General features: G+C 43.7%; 1 protein-coding gene across 3 annotated transcripts in view; it reads left to right on the plus strand.

Moving 5' to 3' along the window:
• Window positions 1-24,299, plus strand: part of Vipas39 (VPS33B interacting protein, apical-basolateral polarity regulator, spe-39 homolog) — a 26,122-nt gene extending 1,823 nt beyond the window's left edge. For 2 of the 3 annotated variants that reach the window (XM_028771895.1, XM_028771896.1), the window contains exons 2-20: window positions 794-886; window positions 3,578-3,680; window positions 4,920-5,060; window positions 6,324-6,362; window positions 7,240-7,304; window positions 9,530-9,586; window positions 10,797-10,889; window positions 11,317-11,350; window positions 12,378-12,480; window positions 13,720-13,747; window positions 14,928-15,001; window positions 17,108-17,183; window positions 17,714-17,848; window positions 18,618-18,659; window positions 18,947-19,036; window positions 21,065-21,151; window positions 21,606-21,695; window positions 22,093-22,197; window positions 23,490-24,299. In XM_028771895.1, the coding sequence (XP_028627728.1) occupies window positions 794-886; window positions 3,578-3,680; window positions 4,920-5,060; window positions 6,324-6,362; window positions 7,240-7,304; window positions 9,530-9,586; window positions 10,797-10,889; window positions 11,317-11,350; window positions 12,378-12,480; window positions 13,720-13,747; window positions 14,928-15,001; window positions 17,108-17,183; window positions 17,714-17,848; window positions 18,618-18,659; window positions 18,947-19,036; window positions 21,065-21,151; window positions 21,606-21,695; window positions 22,093-22,197; window positions 23,490-23,510 (1,476 nt within the window). In that variant the 3' untranslated portion in view covers window positions 23,511-24,299. Of the gene's footprint in view, window positions 1-557; window positions 697-793; window positions 887-3,577; window positions 3,681-4,919; window positions 5,061-6,323; window positions 6,363-7,239; window positions 7,305-9,529; window positions 9,587-10,796; window positions 10,890-11,316; window positions 11,351-12,377; window positions 12,481-13,719; window positions 13,748-14,927; window positions 15,002-17,107; window positions 17,184-17,713; window positions 17,849-18,617; window positions 18,660-18,946; window positions 19,037-21,064; window positions 21,152-21,605; window positions 21,696-22,092; window positions 22,198-23,489 lie in introns of those variants that run through there. The other variant, XM_028771898.1, reaches the window with a different exon arrangement.
• The last annotated feature ends 177 nt before the right edge of the window (window positions 24,300-24,476 follow it).

Raw genomic sequence — 24,476 nt, forward strand, 5'->3', positions numbered from 1 at the left:
AAAAAAAAAAAAAAAAAAAAAAAGAAAAGAAAGAAAGAAAGAAAAGAAAAACTTGGTTTGTTTGTTTGTTTGTTTATTTTTGTTTTTTTCAGTTTTTTTTCAGAACAATACCTAATTTTAGAGCAGTCATGAGAATAATTTGGGATCTTTTAGCTAATATATATTTTCTTGGTCATGATCTCAGAACTTGGCCCCATAACTAGCCAAGTGAATAATAAAATAATTGTGAGTTGATGATACAGGCAAGATAATTCTGCTTCTTTTAATCACTTTCCTTTCATTTATGTCAGGCACTTAAAGAGCATACTGGAAGAGAGGGACATCTGTTGGCTGTGGTCAGCTGTAGTGTCCCCAGGGCTTAGCAGCACAGTGCAGAGGTGTCACTCAGTAAATACATGTTAATACATGAATTTGCTTATTCTGTTTGAGGTGAGCTTTGGCTGATCTTTGTGTGTTCAGCAAAGTTATGATGAATCCTTACAGCATTTGCCTCTCCTATAGTATCCCCTTTGCTTGGGCACCCTAGTTCTAGTGAGGCCCTTCAGGAGGGAGACTGTAACTTGTACTTTTCATACTTCTCATAATATCTGAGTACTTGAATACAATAGAGGTTCAGGAATGAATGTTTGTGGCTAATTGGATTATCTAACATGATCTGATGAGCTGGAAACCCAAGGATCTGACTTGGCATGGCAGGTACTTTACAGACTCCTTTCTACATCCCTTATTTCTGGGAGCTGTTTGTAGTGGACCACTTTTTGAAGAGACTGTACCTGTCTTCCTTTCCCTCCAGATGAGCCGGACAAAAGGTGATGAGGAGGAATACTGGAACAGCTCCAAGTTCAAGGCGTTCACTTTCGATGATGAGGATGATGAGCTCTCACAGGTAGGTTTCCTCAAGTGCTTAGGGCCATACCTTACTCTTGGATGTGTCTCTACAGTGTCTTCTCATCTCCAGTAGGCTAATGTCAGATCTTCAGAAAAGCCTGTGTATTAGTCAGGTTTTTATCATTATATGAAATACCCAAGGTAATCAGCTGATCCAGAGAAAAGCCTCACTTTGGCTCAGTTTTTAAGGTTCTAGATTGTGGTTGGTTAGCTCTGTTGTTTCAGACCTGGGATAGACAGCACTTCATGGTGCAATCACACAATAGAACAAAACAGCTTACCACATGGCTAGAAAGCAAAGAGGAGTAGGACATGGCAGAGTCCCACAATCTCCTATAAGAACTCTTCCAATGGCCCAAGGAGCTTCTACTAGGCTACACTTCTTAGGTTATACTGCCTCCTCACAGGGCTACCCTGAAGCCTGAATTTTGAACATATAGCCCTTTTGAGGACATTCCAAATCTAAACTATATAGTGGCCTATGAAATGGTTCATCAGTGAAGGTTCTTGCCATGATCCTGGTGACCTGAATTTAGTCTTCTGAACAGACTCCATAAAGTTGTCTTGCTTACTTAGGTTTGTGTTGCTGAGACAAATATGACCAACAGGAATTCGAGGAGGAAATGGCTTATTTCATCTTAAAGTTCTCTGGTTGCATTCCATCACTGAGAGAAGTCAGGGCAGGAACCTAGAGACAAAAACTGAAGCCAAGGAGGGCTGCTTACTGGCTTGCCCATCCTGCTTTCTTATAGCACCCAGGACCACCAGCTCAGAGGAGTAGTACTGCCCACAGGCCAGTCTGGGGAGGACATTTTCTCAGTTAAGGTTTCCTTTTCCCCAGCATCTCTAGCTTGTATCACATTGACATAAAACTAGCCAGCACTGCCTGTGGCCCTCATGTGCAGTGGAATGGGCACACTTGTACAAACGCATGATACACACATGCATACACCGTAAATTAAAATTAGAAGTAGCAAGACTATAGCAACTATATAAAACAAACTATAGTAACCTTCATGAAAAGACACCCTTAAAAAAGAGCCAGAAAGATTATAAAAACTAACTTTACCCTTACTGTTACCTTTTTAAAAAATGACGGGCTGGTGAGATGGCTCAGTGGTTAAGAGCACTGACTGCTCTTCCAGAGGTCATGAGTTCAAATCCCAGCAACCACATGGTGGCTCACAACCATCTGTAATGATATCTGATACCCTCTTGTGGGGTATCTGAAGACAGCTACAGTGTACTTACATATAATAAATAAAAAAAAAAATTAAAAAAAAAATGACAGATATTTTATTCATGTGATAAATTTATCCTTGTTGTTAGTACTGTTTACTTTTCTTGATGTTGTTGAGATAGGATCTCGTGTAACCAAGGCTACCTCAAAACTGATAGTGTATGAAGATCTTCAACTTCTGATATTCCTGCCTCTGTCTCCTTTTTTACTTTTAAAGAATTTTATTTATGTGTAAGGTGAACATGTGCCATTGTTTGTATGTGAAGGCCAAAGAAGAGCTTGTAGAAGTCAGTTCTCTCCTTCTACTATGTGGGATGTGAGGATTGAGCTCCTTGGTGGCAAATGTCTCACCTGCTGTGTGTCAACTTAACATAAGTTAGAGCCATCAGACAGGACAACTCTGTCTCACCTGAGGTTGAAGAAATGCCTCCATGAGATCCAGCTGTAAGACATTGTCTTGATTAGTGGTCACTGGGGGAGGGCCCAGCCCATTGTGGGTGGTACCATCCTTGGATTGGTGGTCCTGGGTTCTATAAGAAAGCAAGCTGAGCAAGCCATGGGAAACAAGCCAGTCAGCCGCACTTTTCTGTGTCCTCTGCATCAGCTCCTGCCTTCAGGTTTCAGCCCTGCTTGAGTTCCTGTCCTGACTTCCTTTGGTGATGAACAGCAATGTGGAAGTGTAAATCGAATAAACCCTTTCCTTCCCAACTTGTTTTCTGGTCATGGTGTTTCATCACAGCTATAGAGACACTAAGACACCTGCTGAGCTTTCCTACAGGGTCCTGTTGTGTTTTGTTTTCTCATTTTCTCCCCTAGTTTTCTCCATCTTTCTTTCACAGGTCTCACCATGTAGCCCTGTGTAGCCTTAAACTCACAGAGATCTGCCAGCCTTTGTCACTTGAGTGCTTAAGGGTGTGCTGCTGGGTCCACTATCCCAGGGTTTTCCCCTAAATTTTTTTCTTCTATTATAGCTACCTCTGTCTCATGAGTGCTGGGATTATAGGCGTGAACCAGCACACCTAGTTTATAGCATTGCCATTTTTGAGATGGAACCTTTGTATGTTATTTGACTGGTTGCAGGTTCTTGGATTCAAGCCATTCTCCTGCTTTTGCCCCTAGCAGCTGGAACTGTAGGCACACACCGCTGTACTGTGATGACTTGGTTTTGAAAATTGACCTATTTGGGAATAGTCATTTTTGGAGAAGTGAATAAAATTCACTCAGACTTGCAAACAAGTCATAGTTAGAATATGATAGAATTCACAAGTGGCTTTGAACCTTGAACTGGACTGCAGTGGTGTGTACAGTGGAGTCTGATTTCTAGGCTGGGTTAGGACTCCAGATAGTCACTGGCAATCATTGAGACACACTTGTTCAGCCTTCTTGGTTACCAGTGAGCAAGGGAGAAGTAAGGACTGCCAGACTATTCTGCTTCACGTCCCTCTGCAGTTAAAGGAATCCAAACGGGCAGTGAATAGCCTTCGAGACTTCGTGGATGACGACGATGACGATGACCTGGAGCGAGTCAGCTGGACTGGAGAACCTGTGGGAAGTAAGCGGAAGAGACTCTGTGAGGGTTCCTGTCAGTAATGAAGGGTGTACCTGTCTCCCCTCAGTGCTGGTCAGAAACAGTTCTGCTGTCCTCAGATGATGCAGCCTGGAGCTGAGTAGCAGGCAGAGCCGTGTGGAGACACACACAGTAATGCTTATTTGGCTTCCTGGATCTGCACTTCTGGAGCCATGCTTGGAAGGCTACTTCAGACTATTGCAGTGCTCGTTAAAATTACAGGTTCCTAGGCTTCACCCTGGAGAGCCTTGTTCAGTAGGTTTTTGTGGGGGAGGGGCATGTGTGTATGTGTTGAGAATTAAATGCATGATCCACTACTGAGTGACAGTCTCGGGAATACACACACACACACACACACACACACACACACACGTTGGTGCAGATAGTCCATATGTGGTCACACTTGGGAGTTGTTAACTTAAATCCTCATAACAGGTTGGCAGAACTACTGTACTTCTCCATCAATTCTTAGTTTTATGATACCACTTAGCTGGGCAGTGGTGGCACACGCCTTTAATCCCAGCACTTGGGAGGCAGAGGCAGGCGGATTTCTGAATTCGAGGCCAGCCTGGTCTACAGAGTGAGTTCCAGGACAGCCAGGGCTACACAGAGAAACCCTGTCTCGAAAAACAAAACAACAACAAAAAAAATGATACCACTTAATTTCTTTATAGACTCTAATTCTCTTCTCTCCACTTTTCTATCTGAGTTTTAAAGTGTTTTTAATTGAAAGTTTTTCCTAGAAGGCAGTATAGCATGATTTAAAAACAAAAAAGAAATTGGGCATGATGGTGCATACCTTTAATCTCAGCACTTGGGAGGCAGAGCAGGTGGAACTCTTGAGTTTGAGGGCAGCCTGGTCTACAAAGCAAGTTCCAGGACAGCCAAGGCTACCTGCCTCCAAAAACAAAAACCAAACAAACAAATGAGTGAAGTAGAAAGAGGAAAAAGCCCTGATACTCCACATGATCTGCTAAATAAGTTATTTTAATAATTGCTCAAGAACCAGGAGAGCCAGAGCATCTTTTCATCTGTTTTAAGGTTGCTTGGATTGTCTTCTATTTATTCATTCCTTTGTCAATTTCTCTAATGATTAGCCTATTTGATTAGATCTTTCCTGGCCTCTTGCTGGCCACAGGACTGGGGCTTGAACAGGTTCAAAGTTAGTGTTGGGTGTCAAGGACTGATTTGGAAGAGGCTTACTTAGTTTGTGCGACCCTGCAGGTATCTCATGGTCCATCAAAGAGACTGCTGGGAGTAGCGGGTCAGCACCTGAGGGCCGGGAACAGCTAAAGGGCCGGAACAGCGTCTCCACACACCTCCCCAAGCCTCCTTCTGCTTACTCCCTCAGCAGCTTCTTCAGAGGTAAAGCGTGCTGGGTAAGGGACACGGATTGCTTGGTTTTGGTTTGGTTTTGCTTTCATTAGGAACATGATCAAGCTGATGTTTTTATTGACTGCAAAAGAATTCTCATTTGAGCAGGCAGCTGAGTACTAGGATCTGAAGAAATGAAAAATTCCCAGGCATTAGCCTGGGTTGTAGAACATGAATGAAGTTGAGAGCCATGTGTCAGGTAGTAAGAAATTTGCCTACATCAAAACTCCTTCTTGCCTTTCATGCCATCCTGATGGGAACCTTTGGTGTCCCTGGTGGGAATGTGTAATTGTGCAGCCACTGTGGAAGATAGTGTGGCAGTTTCTAAAAGAGTTGAACAAAGGATTAGCCTGTGAGCTCGCATTGCAATTAGGTACTTACCAAAAAGAATTGAATGCAGGGACTTGAGCAGATGCTTTTATGCTAATATTTGAAGAAGCATTATTCAAAAGCCAAAAAGGTTAAGACAGTGTATCTGTCCATTGTGGGCTAAAAGGATAAGCAAAACATTGAATACACATGCAGTAGACTGCTGCTTAGTCTTAAAAGAGAATGCAAGATATGTGTTATAATAGGGATGGGCCTAAGGGAATTACACAGGGTGCAATAAACCACCCGACAAATACCATGTGACCTCATTCAGCTGGGTAGACAGTTCACAGAGACAGAAGCGAGGGCAGCAGTTTCCTCAGGGCTGGGGTGGAGGCAATGGAGAATTCCTGCACGGCACAGGGTCTCAGGGATGGTGCACATTCTGGAACTGGATGGACAGTGTGAGTGCACTTCATGCCGCTGAGCTCTACACTTAACGATGATGGAGAATGGCACATTGTATGCCTTGTATATTTTACTACACTTAAAATATTCCTCTCTGTCCCCTGTTTTACTAGCACATCAGATTTCTGAAGTTGAATAAAGACTTTTATTTTATTTATATATATGAGAATTTTGCCTACAATGTATGTTTGTGCACTATTTGCATGCCTGATGCCCACAAAGACCAGAAAAGGATGTTGCAGCCCCTCAAACCGGAGTTACACATGGTTGTGAGCCACCATGTGGGTGGTGGGAATCAAATTCTGGTCCTCTGGAAGAGTAGCCAGTGCTCTTAACTCTGAGCCATCTCCCGAGCCCCCAATAAAAGCTTTTTAACCCCTGTTTCTCCATATTTCAGGCTCTGTATGCCCTGTGTCCTCAGCCATGGGTGGTCTGATTTGAACTGTTGGCCTCTTTCTGCTCTGTTCTTTCCCTTAGGTAGAACTAGACCTGGGAGTTTCCAGTCCCTTTCTGATGGTAAGCATCGGCCCCTTTTCTTGATTGCTCTGGGGGATGTTAGTGATTTGGGTACAGCCTGGAGAGTCATGGGGACAGATAGTAATTGGTGAGTAGAGAAAATGTCTGGTACTAAGTGAGGAGGCAGAAGCCATGTAGGCTCCATTGCCAGGGATGACTGCTAGGGCCGCAATCAGGAAAGAACAGAGCTCTGCCTTTGGCCATGGAGCTACTCAGGAGACAAAAGAGTGGGGGTTTTGTTTGTTTTGTTTAAAAAAAAAAATGTCCCAGTGAGATAGCTCAGTGGGTAGAGAAATTTATACATAGGCTGTCGTCTTAGTGTCCTATTGCTGTGAAAAGTTAGCATGATGAAGGCAACTATTATAGGGGAAAGCATTTAATCGGGAGCTGGCTTACAGTGTCAGAGGTTTAGTCCATTGTCATCATGGCAGAAAGTATGTCAGCATGCATGGTGCTGGAGCAGTAGCTGAGAACTACATCCTGATCTTTAGGCAGAGAGAGAGAGACTGGGCTTGGCATGGTCTTTTGAAACCTCAAAGCCTGCCCCAGTGATATACTTCCTCCAACAAGGCCACACCTCTTTATTCTTCTAATCTTTTCCAATAGCCCCACTCTCTGGAGACTAAGCATTCAAATATAGGAGCTTATGGGGGCTGTTCTTATTCAAACCTCACCAGCAAGATGACCCAAGTCTGATTCCTAATCTCAGAGTTGTCCTCTACCTCCACACTCTTGGTAAGGTACCACACACACACACACACACACACACACACTCTCATGCACGTACACAGCAAGTGGGGAAGAAGCAAGGAGAGGAAAGAAGGATAAGAAACAGGTTGTACAATGCCTTCTAAACTGGTTCCTGTTTCCTTTTCAGCTCTCTCAGACACATCTGCCAAAAGTTATGCTCCAGAGCTGGGGAGGCCTAAGGGAGAATTCAGGGTGAGTTACAGAATTTTTTCCCCCTTCTCCCCTCTGTTACTTACTTCTTTTTAAATTTACATTTATTTATTTATTTATTTATTTATTTATTTATTTATTTAGTGTGTGTGTGTGTGTGTGTGTGTGTGTGTGTGTGTGTGTGTTGGCCACATGCCAGTTATAAGTGTGGCACTCGGAGAACAGTTTGTGGGAGTTGGTTCCCTCTACCATGCAGGTTCTGGGAATTGAACTTGAGTCATTAGGTTTGGCAACCAGTGTCTTCCCCTACAAAATCATATCACCAGCCCTCATTTTGTTGGTTTGAAATCGAGTCTCCCTCTGTAGCCCATGCTGGAGCCTGACACCCACCAGATAGTCCACTCTTGTCTGGAACTTAGGGTAATTTTTCTGCCTTCGTCTTCTGAGTGCTGACATGATAGTTGTGAGCCACCGTGTTCACCTTGAGTTACATCTTCATACATCTTCTTGTGACACTTACACAGTATAAAGTGCTTTGCCGTTTGAGTAGCTGTTACAGTCATTTGTCACTGAATGGCAGGGACACATTCTGAGAAATGTGTTGCTAGGTAGTTTCATCTTTGTGCAAACATAGGATGTGTTCCCACAGACTTAGATGTGATAGCCTGTATTCTACATCCCTTGTGTTTGGATGTGAACCTGTTTGCCTGTATTCTGTATCCATTTCATTAGGATGTGAACCTGTTTGCCCATATTCTACATCCCTTGTGTTTGGATGTGAAACCGTTTGCCTATTACTTACCCATGGGACATAATGACAAGTATTTTTGTATCTAAATGTAGAAAAGGTATAGTGCGAATGCTAGGTAAGGGGCTGGAGAGCCGCCCCATGATAACGAGTGCCTGCTGCACAAGCGTGAGAACCTGTATTTGGACCCTCAGTGCCCACATCAAAAGCAAGCATGACTGCATGTTTCTGAAGCCTCAGTGCTGCAGGGTCAGGGACAGGAAGATCGCCGAGCTCTGCTGGCCATCAGCTGAAAAACAGCAAGCTCCAGGTACACTGAGACACAGCCTCAAGAGAGTATGTGGAGAGTTGATAGGGCAGGACATCTTCCTTTGGCCTCCACATGCACACACAACTGTATCACACACACACACACACACACACACACACACACACACTAGACAGCAGGAAACTTTCAGCTCCATTAAGTCTTTGGGACTGTCATTGTATATGCATTGGCCAGAACGTCATTATGTAGCGCATGACCCCTCTTATAGATGAGAACACTAAAGTCGTCTTTTAACAGTAGTCCTTTGTTGGGTTCTCACAGCCGGGAAAGGATAACTTGGACTCAAATCTATGTTCTAACACAGGGCCCCCATGCTTTCTTACTCCTGCTGCCATTTGGGAGTTTAATGTGAAACTGAATGATTGTCACTGTGGTCTGGGAGATGGTGGAGGTCAGATTCCTACCAAGCATTCTAAACAAGCAAATTGACTCAAAAGGAAGAAACTATATTCTAAGGTTAGAAGGGAGCTATGTGTCAAAGTCTTTCCTTTTCTTGGCTATGGTACTAACTATTGGGAGTCTCTGACTGGTTGCATATAAAGTTTGGAATTCTGAGCCAGTCGGCAGAGGGTTCTGGGCTTTGTTATTGGTCAGTCCCTCTTTGGTCTGTGTCACCCTTGCTCTAGTTCCTTCAGAAACTCAAACCAAGGCCAGGTGGTGATGGTGCACACCCTTCATCCCAGCATCAGAACAAAGACAGGTAGATCTCTCTGAGTTTGAGGCCAACCTGTCTACAGAGTGAGTTCTAGGATAGCCAGAGCCACACAGAGAAACCCTGTCACAAAAACCTTAAGAAGAGGAGGAGGAGGAAGAGGAGGAAGAGGAGGAGGAGGAGGAGGAGGAGGAGGAGAGAAGGAGGAGGAGGAGGAAGAGGAAGAGGAGAGAAGGAAGAAGAAGAAAAGAGAAGGAGGAGGAAGAAAAAGATGGAAAGTAAGGAAGAAAGGAAGGAAGGAAAGAAGGAAGGAGGGAGGGAAGGAAGGAAGAAAGGAAGGAACGAATGAACGAATGAACGAACGAACTAACTCAAACCAAGACCAAACTCAGAACAGGACCATTCTAGTTTTATTTTTTAGTCAATTCTTTCCCACAGATTATTTCTCTTATGGGGGCAAAAACTGAATTTGAGGCATCAAGCTGGTTCTAGCAATTCTGAGTCCTTACTGTACAATTCATGTGTTGCTAATATTCCAGGATTACAGCAATGACTGGAGCATCAGTGATACAGTGCGTCGTCTCCGCCGGGGCAAGGTAAGGCTACTGAAGAGGAAACTCCTCCAGGATTCTTTGGCAGGATGAGTAGTGTGTTCCCACGGGAAGGGTTTCTTGACATCCTTTCCAGTTCACATTCCTGAAGTGGAGTGGTTTTCAGGAGCAAAGCAAATCTACTACAGTTAGAAGCCAGCTCTGAGATCTTTGACTCTGGGTTTAGAGTTGCTTTGCTGCATAGGGGAAAACAGTGGTGGATAAGAGTTGCTTTGTGTGTGGGCTGGAGAGATGGCTCAGGAGTTAAGAGCACTGACTGCTCTTCCAGAGGTCCTGAGTTCAATTCCCAGCAACCACATGTGGCTCACAACCATCTGTAATGGGATCTGATGCTCTCTTCTGGTGTGTCTGAAGACAGATACAGTGTACTCACATAAATAAAATAAATAAATCTTTAAAAAAAAAAAAAGAGTTGCTATGTGTGGAGCACGCTTGTAAGCCCAGCATTGGGGAGTCCGAGGCATGAAGATAACATGTGTAAAGCAACACAGGACACATAGCAAGTTTGAGGCCAGCCGGGTGCATAGTGGAAGCCGCCTTTCAAGGCTGCTTCAACCCCACAGAAAAAGAGAGTGATACATTGTGAGCTCATTTTTGTACATGTTGTGGGATGAGTGTTGAGGTAAATTTTTTTCTGTTTTTTAAGATTCCAATCTTATCATTGTCAAAAAAACTTTTTCATTGAAATTTGGAAGTAGTTTTTGAAAAATTGGTTGATTGTTTAGTGATGGTCTTTCTTGTGTGAAATTGTAGGAAAGACAGAACAACTGTGACTGAGAGCAGATGAGCAGTTGGTGGCTAGAAACAGGAGAACATTAAAGTCAGTGTGAACAGAGCGGCTGTCTAAGGGTGATAGAAATGTTGCATGTGTCTCTCTTGTAGTGGGTACTAGGATGTAGGTACTTTCAAAGCTAAGCTATATGCTTGCACAAGGTAGGTTTTAGTATGTACAGAAACTGCACATGGAGGAAAAATAAGTGATGATGTGCTGACTTGGCCAAGACTTGGAGATGTCGGTATTCTACACGGCATCACATTGCTGGATAGGGTGTGGGGGCTGCAGGCTCACAGAGCACAGAGACCAGTGTAATATAGAGGTGCTCTCTGGCCGCTTCCTTTGTTACCTGTCCCTCACTATCCGGTGACAGGGAATATGGGCAGTGGCCTTTCTGACACTTATGTTCTTACTCCACAGGTCTGTTCACTGGAGCGCTTCCGCTCCCTCCAGGACAAGCTGCAGCTCCTAGAGGAGGCAGTTAGCATGCATGATGGAAACGTCATCACTGCAGTAAGTGTGAGATGTGCTCTCAGCCCTTCAGTTGGTACTAACTGAAAAGTCTGGGCTGCATGTCAAGAGTCTGGCTTTCTCTCCGAGGCATAGGTCTCTCAGAACGCTATGCACCCGCCTTAGGTGGAAGAACGTACATTCTGTGTGGAACTGTTAGGTGTAACCAGAGAGCAGAAGGCTGGCTGTTCTGTCTTATGCTGAGTACCATGGCACCAGCACTGTGAGAGTAGCTCCTCAGCAGGCAGGAGGCAGTGTGGACACGGTGGGTGTGGCTCAGTTCCACAAGTCCATCCTTTCTTTCTGTCCCACAGAGGGGATATGTCTGCCTGCAGTGATCCTTAACACGTTGCTGGCCTCATTCCTAGAGAGGAGGTCATCAGGGCACCTTTTGTGAAAGGATGCACAGTCTTTGTCTCTTTTCCTCAAGGTTCTGATCTTCCTGAAGAGGACCCTGAGCAAAGGTGAGCATGGTTTGAAGTATGTCTCCTCTCAGCAGCACATGTGGATTTTAGAGCAGAGTTCACCAGGATTAAATCTGGTTCAGAGATAGTTGGGTGACCCACATCACACCTCTAAGGGCAGCTTGTGGGGTGGGGCTACATTAGCCTCCTTGGGGACACGTGGGCTGTGTGTTTGAGGATTCGAGAGGTGCTGATGTTAGTGTTAATTAAGAATTAAAAGGCAGCTGGGCGGTGGTGGCGCACGCCTTTAGTCCCAGCACTTGGGAGGCAGAGGCAGGTGGATTTCTGAATTCGAGGCCAGCCTGGTCTACAGAGTGAGTTCCAGGACAGCCAGGGCTACACAGAGAAACCCTGTTTCGAAAAACCAAACCAAAAAAAAAAAAAAAGAAAGAATTAAAAGGCAAGGGGCTGGAGAGATGGCTCAGCGGTTAAGAGCACTGACTGCTCTTCCAGAGGTCCTGAGTTCAATTCCCAGCAACCATATGGTGGCTCACAACCATCTGTAATGGGATCCAATGACCTCTTCTGGTGTGTGTCTGAAGACAGCTATAGTGTACTCATATACATAAAATAAATAAATCTTTAAAAAAAAAGAAATCTAAAAGGCTGACTGAGTGGCTGAATGCTGCTCCAGAGCAAAGATTCTCAACCCATGGGTCATGACCCCTTGAGGGGTCAAATGACCCTTTCACAGGGGTCGCAGATCAGATATCCTGCATATTTGATATGTACATTACAATTTATAACAATAGCATAATTACAGTTATGAAGTAACAGTGAAATAATTTTATGGTTGGGGGTCACCACAATAAAAGGAACTATATTAACAGGTCACAGCATTAGAAAGGTTGAGAACTACTGCTCTAGAGCATAGAAGCTGTTAAAGATGGCGGATGGAGACCAGGAGGAACCATCCTTAGCTGTTGCTGGGCTTTCAGATGATGATGCGTGGGGTGTAGGAGTGGAGAGGCCACACTCAGACTTGAGTGCCAGGAAACTTGACTTCCTTCTCTACCTAACGTACCAGAGATCCTTTTCCGAGAGCTGGAGGTTCGCCAGGTTGCACTGAGACATCTCATTCATTTCCTCAAAGAAATAGGGGACCAAAAGCTGCTTTTAGATCTCTTCAGGTAAGAATTGGGCTTCGGGTCTATGAAGTTCATCAGGTATGTTTTCAGAACACTCTGGGGTTGGAGTGTGCAAAATAATTGAAGACACTGTCCGTTTCCAGCAACAGCTAGAAAGCAAGATCTTGAAACGTGCTAGGATAGTTATACCACCATGTAGTCGAACCAGGCCCCACAGTCAAACATACCTGGACTATGTATGGTTGTTACTTGCTACTCTGATATTTTGAGCAAGTCACTAGACTTTTTGAGAGTGGCTTTTTCCCTTGTAAAATGGAGATGGTGTGTCTGCCACAGAGTAGAGGGTCATGAAGACTGACTGGAGCAGGCTAGCATTAGTGTGTGGTATTAATGTTTGCTAAGCATTTTCTTATACAACCCTTGATTGAAGGTGCCCTCCTCTTATTCAAGTGATGCCAGTGAGAGTGCAATAGAAAAGGGGGAGGAGCTATAGCTTTCCAGTCAGGATTACCCAGAGAAGTCTCCTTGAAGCCTTAAGATTTGGGCTGTGCTGGGAATTGAGGTGAAAGCGGGCTGGGCTGTTGTTTGGTGGCCTTCTACCACCTTTTCCTTCTGTTTCATTCCAGTAAATGGAGATGATGTTTTGCCCTTGGATTAAACTGTATGCATGTTTTATCCTTTCCTCAATGTCAGGTGTGAGAACCTCTGTTTAGGTTTTGTGGCCCAGAGTAACTCATTTACCCTGTGGCTAGAACAGTGATGAACAGCTGCCCCACAGACTGATGTGGAAAAGCACTTTACCTGGTTAAGTCAGAAAGGAGTTTGCCAAAGAAGACATGCTCACAGACGAAGGCTGTTTGCTCTCTCTGGCTTTCCTTTCCAGCCAAGGAAGTCTTGTCAAGCATCCTTCTGTGCCAAGGCAATGTTGTTAATTATGGTCTATTTAGAATAATGAGGAAACAGAAGACAAAAACAGTGTTTTGGTTTTGAGTGAAGAAACACACACGGGTAGGTGACCATTGACTAGGGCTGTATTTAAGCTCTACTGCCCTGCTCTGCCTGTTTTACTTAGAACATAGGACAGAGGGACAAGTACATATGAAAGTCAGCAGGTGTCTGAAGGTCGAGGTGGTAAAAAGTAGGCGTAGGAGGTAGGAGTAGGGTTTACCTCAGTGTGTAGAGATGAGGGGAACTGTGTTACTTCTAGAGCTTGTCTCTTATGTGAGGAATACTAGGAAAGTCAGTAAATCAAACTCTCCTGCTCTTCTTTGCTTTTCCCAGGTTCCTAGATAGAACAGAAGAGCTAGCGGTAAGTGTGACGTTTGTTTCTATTGAGCATCTATCGACCGGGCTTCTGAGTCAAAGCCCAGCCTCCTGCCAAATGCTGATTGTTTTCTTGTTTCTTTTTCTTTCTTTCTTTTTTTTTTATTAGATCTAGAAGATCTAGGAAATGATGCTCTGCCTAGCTTAGTCCCCACACATCACATAATAGTCTATAGTCCAGGAGGACTCTGAGAATAGAGAATTTCAGTCTTTAGAGCATATAAGTTCTAATTATAATCTGGGGAGAGGTAGTTCAGTGGATAGTGATAGCATGACACCCTTGTTTTGGATCCTCAGGACCCATGTAAAAATCGAGTGTGCTGGGTGTGCCTTTGCAAGCCCAGTGCTGAGGCAGTGGAGACAAGAGGATCCCAGAGGCTTGCCAGTCAGACAGTCTCCCTTCATTCAGGTGCAGGGAGAGACCCAGGCTCAGAAGACAAGGTGACTGGACTAACGAGATGGCTCAGTAGTTAAGAGTGTGTAGTGCTCTTGCAGAGCACTGGAATTCCATTCCCAGCACCTGTATCAGTGAGCTCGTAACTACCTGTAACTTCAGCTTCAGGGGATCTGATGTTTTCTGGCTCCTCAGGCATCTGCACTCAAACGCATGCACACACAGTTAAAATAAATCTATAAAGAGATAATGCAGAGAACAATAGAGAAAGAACCAGGGGCTGGTGAGATGGCTCAGCGGTTAAGAGCACTGACTGCTGTTCTGAAGGTCCTGAGTTCAAATGTAAGCAACCACATGGTGGCTCACAACCATCTGTAATGGGATCTGATGCCCTCTTACGGGGTGTCTGAAGATGGCTACAATGTACTTACATATAATAAATAAATAAAAACCTTTGGACAGAAGCGAGCAGGGCTAGAGTGAGAGGGAGAAGGGAAGGGGAAAAAAAGAGAGAAAATCAGATATTTGCTTCTGGCTCTTATACATACACAAGCACAGGCAAGTACACACACACACAAACACACACACACACGCATCCACTTAGTGCTCTCTCTCTTTCTCTCCCTTTCTCTCTTCCCGTGTGTGTATACACATATATATATGCCTCTTTGTGCTCAGATGTGTGTTTAGACACATGCTATACCTCTTAGTGATATCTGTCTCTCTTTTAAGGATATGTGATAGCTCAGTTTTTTTCTCTGTGTTTTTGTAGCTATCCCAGTATCAAGAGCACTTGAACATTCAAGACCCTGAAAAACGAAAAGAATTCCTTAAGACTTGCATTGGGTAAGTGTGGGAGAAAGTAGTTTTATGTAGATATAATAAGAGAAAGAAACGAGGTTGGGATGGATGTTTCAGAAGGGAGGGCTAACTCACATGGGTACTCTGTAGGTCATCTGCCTCAGCGGCTCCCAAATCCTAGTCTCCAGAAGAGTTTTCACTGACTGAAGGAAACATAAAGAAAACAGGATCTTCCCTAAAGCTAAAAGTATTGAATTAGAAAGACTGTCTTTGTTCTCGAACTTTGGTTCTCACATATCCCCTCATTGCCAATAAAATTATGATAATTTTTAATGATTTATATACATTGGTGTTTTGCTTGCATGTATGTCATGTGATGGTATTAGATCCCCTGGAACTGGAGTTACAGATAGCTATGAGCTGCTGTGTGGGTGCTGAGAATTGAGCTCGGGTCCTCTGGAAGAGCAGCCAGTGCTCTTAACCTCAGCAGCCCTGGTGATAATTTTTTTTTATGATTTACAATAAAAAATTAAAAGGTGAAACTGTTTATGGACCTTGAACATTTTTCTTGTTATAAGTCTTGAAGTCCCAAGTAGCAAGAACTGCTTTTAGTGCAAGATTTCATCCAAACACAAGACCTCATTAAAAACAAGCAAAGTCACAAATATTACTGCTCTTCTGATGGGATGCTCACTGCTCTTAGAATAACTCATCTTATTATTGACCTGCCTTTATTACAGAAAAGTGCTTCCATAGGTTAAGCTGAAATGTGCTTCTCAGTATCTATTCAGACAGCTACATGGCTTCTCAGTACCCCTTCTTTTTTTTTTGTTTTTTCTTTTTTTGGTTGTTGTTGTTGTTTGTTTGCTTGTTTGTTTGTTTTTTCGAGACAGGGTTTCTCTGTGTAGTCCTGGCTGTCCTGGAACTCACTCTGTAGACCAGGCTGGCCTCGAACTCAGAAATCCACCTGCCTCTGTCTCCCAAGTGCTGGGACTAAAGGCGTGCGCCACCACTGCCCAGCGAGTACACCTTCCTTCTCAAGGGTCATTGTTCATACTTGTTTCAGCCATTCCTCATGGAAGGATTTCTATGGTCACATTTAGAATCCGAGTGTGTATGAAATTCCTAATTGTAATGTTAATCAGATAGAGAACTGGGGTTCACAGTTCCCTGGGTCAGTGTAATTGATTTCAGGACTCTTTCTATAGTGAGTAGAGGAACAGGCATCACTGTCTAAAGGATAGAGGTCTGAACTGAAGGTTAAAGGTGCCTTCCACTGCCGTGTACCTAGACTGGCTCTGAACTTGCTGTGTAATCAAGAATTCCTAGACCTGGCTCCTCCTCATAAATGCTGGAATTACAGACATGTGCCCCCGTATTTGGCTAAAGACATAGTTTTGAAGATGGAGTCCTTGGCATTTCTGTAGATCGGTGCAATCCTTGTTAATTTTCCAATCTACACTATGCTATATAATTTAATTTGCTTTTTACTACTCTGCTCTAAAAGTAGTTAACAGATTCAGTAGAGTTCAGCAAACTCTGTGGGCATGTTGACAATGGGTAGTTATCTTGGTTTTCTAGCTTTGTGACCCACTCACCAAATAGGTAACTCCCCAAACAAGCTGATTCATACTCATTCTGCAGCAAAATCACTTACAACTGTACATTATGTGAATCTTTGAGAAGATTCCTTTTGAGTTTTCAAAGTCTCTGTCTGTCTGTCTTCCCTCCCTGCCCCCCCTCCCACCCCCCTTCTCTCTCTCAAGAGTGTCATGGGGTCCAGGTTGAGTATGGCTTTGGTATGTTACTTCACCTACCTCCACATTGGGATAGCTGGGGTTTGAGCATATACTACCTCACCTGGTCTATGCAGTGCTGGCGAGTGACCCCAGGGCTTCATGCATGCTAGGCTAGCACTGTACCCACTGAGCGACATCCCCAGCTCCATCAGCAAACCTCACATACAATGTCCAGACCACAGTCTACTCTAGCATTTGTAGCTACTCTGCCTTAAAGGATCCCCAGAAGGCGAATTGAGATCAAACTTGTTCAAAACTGTGTGCTCTGAAGATTTTAGTGATCATTTGATTTGGTTGGGTTTGTTTTGCTTTTCACATAGAAAAAAGTACTAACCTTGTGGCCCTTTACCAGTTTGCCATTTTCAGCAGAAGACTCTGCACATGTACAAGACCATTACACACTGCTAGAGCGCCAGATCATCATTGAGGTGAGACTCCTTAGTCTGCTCATGTCTTTGTCTGGCACAGCCTTGTATTTCCTCTCTGAGATTTTCTTGATTATCCTTGGGCATCCTTTCTTCTCTTACCTGCTGCCAGCCTGGAATATTTACTGCATTCTCTAGTCAGATTTCTTGATCATTTCCACTTCCAGATTTCTTCCCTTCCTTCCTCTTTCCTTCCCTCTCATCTTTCCCTCCCTCCCTCCCTCCCTTTCTTTGTTCTTTTGAATTTTTTTTCTTTGTTTTGAGATAAGATATCATAGAGCCCAGACTGGACTGTGTAATGAAGCCATGAACTCCTGATCTTCTTGCTTCTTCCCCTCTCAAGTGCTGGGATTATAGGCACGCAATACCAAGCTGAGCTGTTGAAATCTTAGTTAAACTTAAAAATCTATGCCCCATTTATGGATTTTAGCCCTCTCTGGGATATCCAAAGCAACTGCTGTAGTAGTGCAGGTATTTTCCTGCCTCTCCCAGTGGACACTGTTCCTTTCCTCACTTGGCTGACTCCACCACAGGCAAACGACCGACACCTGGAGTCTTCAGGGCAGACTGATATCTTCCGGAAGCACCCCCGTAAAGCCTCCATTCTCAGCATGCCCCTGGTGACGACGCTCTTCTACGCCTGCATCTATCACTACACGGAGTCCGAGGTACAGGAGGAGTGGGAACGGGGAGCACTGTGGGTTTCAGAAATCATCCAGAAGCTTCTCAGCAAGAGTGAGCTGAGAGGGACAAAGGTTTATGAGGGTTTGTGTGGCCATATGTGGCTAACACCCTAGCAGAGCATGTGCTGTCTTTGGTGCTGGCTCCCTTAGCAGCAGTAGCATAAAGAGGAGTAGTGTCAGATGGCTATGGATAACTCATATGTCCAAAAAAGAATTTTTATGTGTATGGGTATTTTTGTGGATGCTAAGAATTGCAGCCAGATCCTTTGAAAGAGCATCCAGTGCTCCTAACCACTGAGTCACCTCTCCGCCCCCTTTTTCTTTCTTTCTTTTTTTTTAAAGTTTATGTTGGTATCAGGCTCTGAGCCTAGTGACATCACATCTAGGTGACCACCACATTGTAACCCTCATAAGTATGCTTTTCTCTTATTTGGATTAGCAGAAAAACAAAAAGACAGAAAAAAAAAAAAGAAAGGAAAAAATCCAAAAAACAAAATAATGAAGGAGGGAGGAAGGGAAGAAATTTTGGAAGTGGAAATGAGTCAAGAAATTTGGACTAGACGACACAATGTTATACTCACTGGTCTTCCTGATGCAGTGGGATGTGTGCTGGTCCATCAGACCTGACGAGATATTCCCATAAAGTCAGTCTGGGTTTAAATGCTTTACAACTCACATAGAAAGTTTGTGTAATACAGAAGAAAAGGAGGGATTTGGGGATTTCACTAAAGTTTCTTATCCCATTTCATCCTAGGGGACCTTCAGCAGTCCCATCAACCTGAAGAAAACATTCAAGGTAGCATTGCATCGGCTGGTCTGTGAAGTAGTGCTGCATGGAGTGTGTGTTACTGGGTAACCTACACACTGTGGTTCTGAAAGTCAGGAGTCAGTGGGAAGTGAGAGAAAACCTGATTGTAATCGGTGTGGGGTGTGGAAGATAAAGGGTCTTTGGTGACTACAAGCTTGGTTGCTTTTAAGGGTCAGGATTGGTATCAGCAAATACATATGCTTTTCTAAAATTTTAAAGGATTTCATGGATGCATTTCTATATCTTCTTACTGTTTCTTGGTTTCTGTTCTTCAGATCCCAGACAAACAGTATGTGCTGACAGCCTTGGCTGCACGTGCCAAGCTTAGAGCCTGGAATGATGTTGATGCCCTGTTCACCACAAAGGTGGGTGCCCTGACCCTGTGCTTGTGAGGCCTTTGGAGAGAGAAGGCCTTCATAGGTCTCGTAAGTTCCTGGTACCAATGAAGCTTCTTCCAGTCCCTGTTTCCAAAGTTTTCAATGAAAGGAAAATTTGAAAGAAGAGTATAGGGGCCACTATTCATACTTACTAATTTATTAACATTTTGATGTATTATTTAGCTGCTTTGTTTTCAAATACATATATATTTTTTTCAGAACCATTTGAAAGTAAACTGAATGTGCAACACTTTCCCCTTTAATATACTTGTCTCATAGGTATTGCATCTCACGACATTTATTTATTTATCTATCTTGAAGTGTATGAATTTACAGTGGTGATTTTTTTTCTTTTTCTTTTTTTTTTGATTTGATTTTTTCGAGACAGGTTTTCTCTGTATAGCCCTGGCTGTCCTGGAACTCACTCTTTAGACCAGGATGGCCTCGAACTCAGAAATCCGCCTGCCTCTGCCTCCCAAGTGCTGGGATTAAAGGCGTGCGCCACCACTACCCGGCGTGATTTTTTTTTCTAAGAGTTACTTTTATTCTATATGCATAATATTAGCCTGCATGCCTAAGGAGGTAGGAAGAGGGAATTGAGTCCCTAGAACTGGAGTTATAGATGGTTGTGAGCCTCCATGTGGGTGCTGAGGATTGAACCTAGGTCCTTTGGAAACCTAGCAAGTGCTCTTCACTACTGAGCCATCTCTCCAGCCCCAAGAAGTTTAATATTAGTAAAATTATATTATCATAAATATCTGCCATATATACATCACTTTTAAATGAGCTCATTACTGCTTTTAGGTTTTTGTTTGTTTGTTTTCTTTTGTTTTTGGATTTATGTGGTTCAATGTACCATGTAAGTGAGAGTTGTAGATAGTTGTGGGCTACCATGTGGATTCTGGAACTCAAACCTAGGGCCTCCACAAGAGCAACAGATACTCTTAACCTCTGAGCCATGTCTCCAGCCCCTGTTTTTAATTTTTATATTCATATATTTTTATTTTAATTTATTAGGATCCAATGTGATCTATCCAATCTTCAGATATGATTTTAGTCCCTATATACATTATATATTATACATGCGCGTATATACAGTACATACACACACTCCATATACATACATAGATGTATAATACATATTAGAAAGTTGATTATTGTGTACTACGTAGTGTACAGTATGGAATTTTGATTTATATAATAGAATGATTACTGTAGTTTGAACTAATAGCACCCATCCGACATCATCCCCTGTGGTGTGTGTGCACGTGCACGCATGTACACATTCATAGTTTTCTTTCTCAGGATTGGTTTGGTTATTTGAGATTTTTTGTGATTCCATACAAGTTGGTTTAAAATCTAAATATATTTTTTTCATTCTAGCCTTGAGAATTTGCTGATTTTTTTTCTTCTTATTTATCAGTTAGTTATATTAACTACTAAAGCAAGACACACTCATAGAAAAATTGAACACTGTATACAAAAGTATGTAAGTATATAAGACTGAGGGTAGTGGAGTGAGTGCGTAGGAGACATGTGCAAAACCTGGACTCACTTCTCAGTACAAGTAACTAAGAAGAGGCTCGTTTCTCACCATCTCCCTGTTCCGGCCTCATTCAGGGAAAGCCCTGTTGTCAGTAGCTTTCCAGATCCTACTGTATGAGTTTATAAGTAAACAATTCCATATGCGTGTAAAGATGGAGAAGTAGTACTTTTTGTATTGACAAACTTATGATGTATATGCTATTCATTACTTATTCCATTTTGGAACATTTCACAGACTGTTTTCCATGCATTATTGTTAAGATCAAAGACCTTATTTTATTTTATACATCTTTCTCTTTTCTACCCTCTACATTCCTTGGTTTTCCTAAAAAATTCATCTCTCACTATTTCTCTACCCCTCACCTCTTCCTGCCTGTCTACCATGCTTCTCTGATATGACCATGAACCATATGTGAGCTGAGGCTAGTGTGTTCATGATGTGTGGCCCAACTATTGCTGTCCTTTTTTCAGAACTGGTTGGGTTACACCAAGAAGAGAGCACCCATTGGCTTCCATCGAGTTGTGGAAATTTTGCACAAGAACAGTGCCCCTGTCCAGGTAATGGCTGTGAAAAAGAGCTAGTGGTGGAATGTGAGTTATCCTCATGTTCTTAATGGTGGCACTGTGGCTGTGTGGGGCCTGAGATAGAAAAAGGCAGGGAAGAACAAAGTATTTTCAGACTGTCTTTAAGGAACAGCTACTGTCTTTAGCTGTATAGAGAAGTATGCATTGTTCAGATGATGGAGAAGAACTCACTGCAGGCCTCGGAGCAGTAGGCATACCCTGGGCCATCTCTCGAGCACTGTGGCCCGTGTACTTGGCTGCAGGGTAAGGAGGACGCTCTTCCCTGAGGGAGCAGAGAAGTGCTGCTGAACATCACCTCACTTCCCACTGCAGAACCATGATGGCTTTGCAGACACTGGGGACTGAATTCTTCCTTGTTTAGAACTTATGTTTTCTACCCAGGGAGCCCTGTGTTTTTATCATTAATCAGAATACTGTTTTCCTACAGATATTGCAGGAATATGTCAATCTGGTGGAAGATGTGGACACAAAGTTGAACTTAGCTACTAAGTTCAAATGCCATGATGTTGTCATTGATGTGAGTCTCCAAGAAGTGAGAGCCCTGAGTTAGGTCCTGGGTGAGAGTCAGGGATACAACCTTTGCCCCAGACCCTGAATCGTTCCCAGCAGCTTTGACTAAATAGACAAAGTAGTCTGGCAAGAGTTAGTTTGCAGACCAACTCTCCTGTATTGTTTTCCCGGTCTCCGGACTCAATTCTCAGCTTTTAGATTTTTGGAGTCATTAGAACTGAATGAAGCTATACAAACTCTGTAACCATCTCTCCAGCATGGGGTTCTATGGGTGCTTTATACGCATCATCTCACTCTTGTCTGCTGTCTTTTTCTTGAGCCCAGGGGCAAAGAAACAGTGGCGGAAAGAGAGGGTTCTTTATAGAGAAGGCTGAGTAGGCGCTTGACTGTGTTTCTGTGTACAGACTTGCCGAGACCTGAAGGATCGTCAGCAGTTGCTTGCATACAGGAGCAAAGTAGATAAAGGATCTGCCGAGGAAGAGAAGATCGACGTCATTCTCAGCAGCTCGGTAAAGTACCCTCCAGTCAGCACAGGAGAACGTTCACAAAGGGGCATCCAGTATATGTGTCCAAGACCTGGGCGGGTGCACATAGCTGAGCCACATGGATACAAGACTCACCTCTGGGCAGAAGGAGCAAAAGTACAGCAGAAGTCACTTTTGAGACTTGAGTTGGCAAGTTCCAGGCTAGTTTTCAAAAAACAAGGTAGATAGCATCTGATACATGAGGCTGACCTGTCCTTGGCTCGTGTGCGTCTGTACACACACACACACAGAGAGACAAGGTAGATAGCATCTGATACATGAGGCTGACTTGTCCTTAGCTCGTGTGTGTCTGTACACACACACACACAGACACACAGAGCTAAAAACTACTGAAGTGAGATATGAAGACCTCAATGTGGAGCGTAACTAATACACTGATCATCGTTAGACCTAGGAGAGAGCAGGAACCACAGGGCACATGATAGAGACTCAGTAGCCAGGCCTATGATCCCTCTAGGACATGGCTGTAGCCTACCTGTTGGAAATAAGAAAAGGATGAAATAGAATTAGCTCCTTCAGAAGTCCTGGTTATGTGTGAAATCACTGAGCTTTTCATTAGCATAGAACTTAATATTAGGTATCTGATCCCTGTGCTTAGTCACCTAATACTAGTGAATCTCAGCACTAAGGCAGAAGCCAGATTAATGCTCTAAACTGGCAATCTGTAAAATACAGAACAGGTATTTAATCTTTCTCTGAATAAATGAACTCCCACATACTAAGAAGAAAAATCTTCTCAGGGCTAGGGTGATGGTTAACCAATAAAGTACTTGCCATGTATACACAAGGATCTGAGTTTGATCCCCAGCACCCATGTAAAGGCTAGACATGATGGCATGTGCTTGAATTCCCAGCACTGAGGAGGCAGAGGCAGGCAGATCCCTGGGGCTCACTGGTCAGCCCAGCCTAATTGGCAAGTTCCAGGCTAATAAAAGAGCCTGTTTAAAAAATTAATGTAGATAGCATCTGATATGTGAGGTTGACCTCTGTACACACACAGAATTAAAAATAATTCTTTGCTGGTGCATGTCTACAATCTCTCACACTTGGAGGCTAAGGCAGGGAGATCAGGAGTTTGAGGTTAGCCTGGAATATATACTGAGTTCCAGCCTAAACTGGACTACATAGAGACACCCTGCCCCAAACAGACAAAAGGACTCAGCAGCTCGTAGTGCAATCCTTATTTTCATTTCCTCTCCCTCACTGTAGTGATAATTGATAACTGATCATACCTTCCTTGTCTCCTTTTTTCACAGCAAATTCGATGGAAGAACTAAGGGTCCTTTGCTACCCTGAAACCTGCCTCACTTCTTAATTTTTCTGCCTATGAAAACAGAGAGCTCTCTTGGGAGAGTCAGAGCATTCTATCATGTGAGCCTGTCATCCACAGGCAGTGCCTGCTGGTTTGGGGACAGAAACCAGCCTTTGAGCACATGTCCAGACTGATCTGTCCAGGGGACATTGTAACATTCCTGTGTCCTTTCAGCTGTTACTACCCAGAACCTAGTGTTGGACATGGGCATTCTGCTCTAAAAGGAGTCAGAACAGAACTAAATTGACTCTTCAGGGGCCTCAGGAAGAGATTTCAGTATTGCTCAGGACCTGCTGGAAACCAGACCCAAGCTCTCAAGGCACAGAGCCATGCATCAATGGCAGACACTTCCTAGACATTGTGTACCTTCAGCCAGTATCCACCTGCTGTTCCTGTCAACTTTGTATAGGGACGTGTGAGGGACTTAGGGTCTCTCTGTTACCTGCACGCTGTTGGATAGTGAGCCATCTGCTTCAACATGTCCTTTGCTTCTGTGTCAGATACAGTTTTACATGGAATTCAGACTCACCAGTGCCGGAGCACTCTTCTTTCAGGCAAAAATTATTTCACCAGAAGCAGCCACAAGTCTCCCCTGGGCTACTGTGGTAGTACTTCCACTTAGATATCTCCATAGAGGCCCTGTTGGTCTGCTGGGGACTTGAGCAATGTTCCATTCTGCCCCTGCCTCCCTGAACTGGATTTTCCCGACATGCCTGCACTCCTAATAAAACTGTTGCATTCTTGGTGCCTCCTCTTCCCCATCTGGTTACTTAGTCCATAATGATGACATAATTGCACCTCTGACTGTCAGCAGCCTGTCATCACAACACATTATAATGTCACAGTGTCCCAGCCAGGCAAGATGATATGGTTAATAGCACCAGTCCAAGACACACAAGACCTGAGTTCTTGCCTCAGCAGTCTTGCTCAC

The sequence above is a fragment of the Grammomys surdaster genome, unplaced genomic scaffold (assembly GCF_004785775.1).
Source record: "Grammomys surdaster isolate TR1022 unplaced genomic scaffold, NIH_TR_1.0 210, whole genome shotgun sequence".
Taxonomy (NCBI): Eukaryota; Metazoa; Chordata; class Mammalia; order Rodentia; family Muridae; genus Grammomys; species Grammomys surdaster.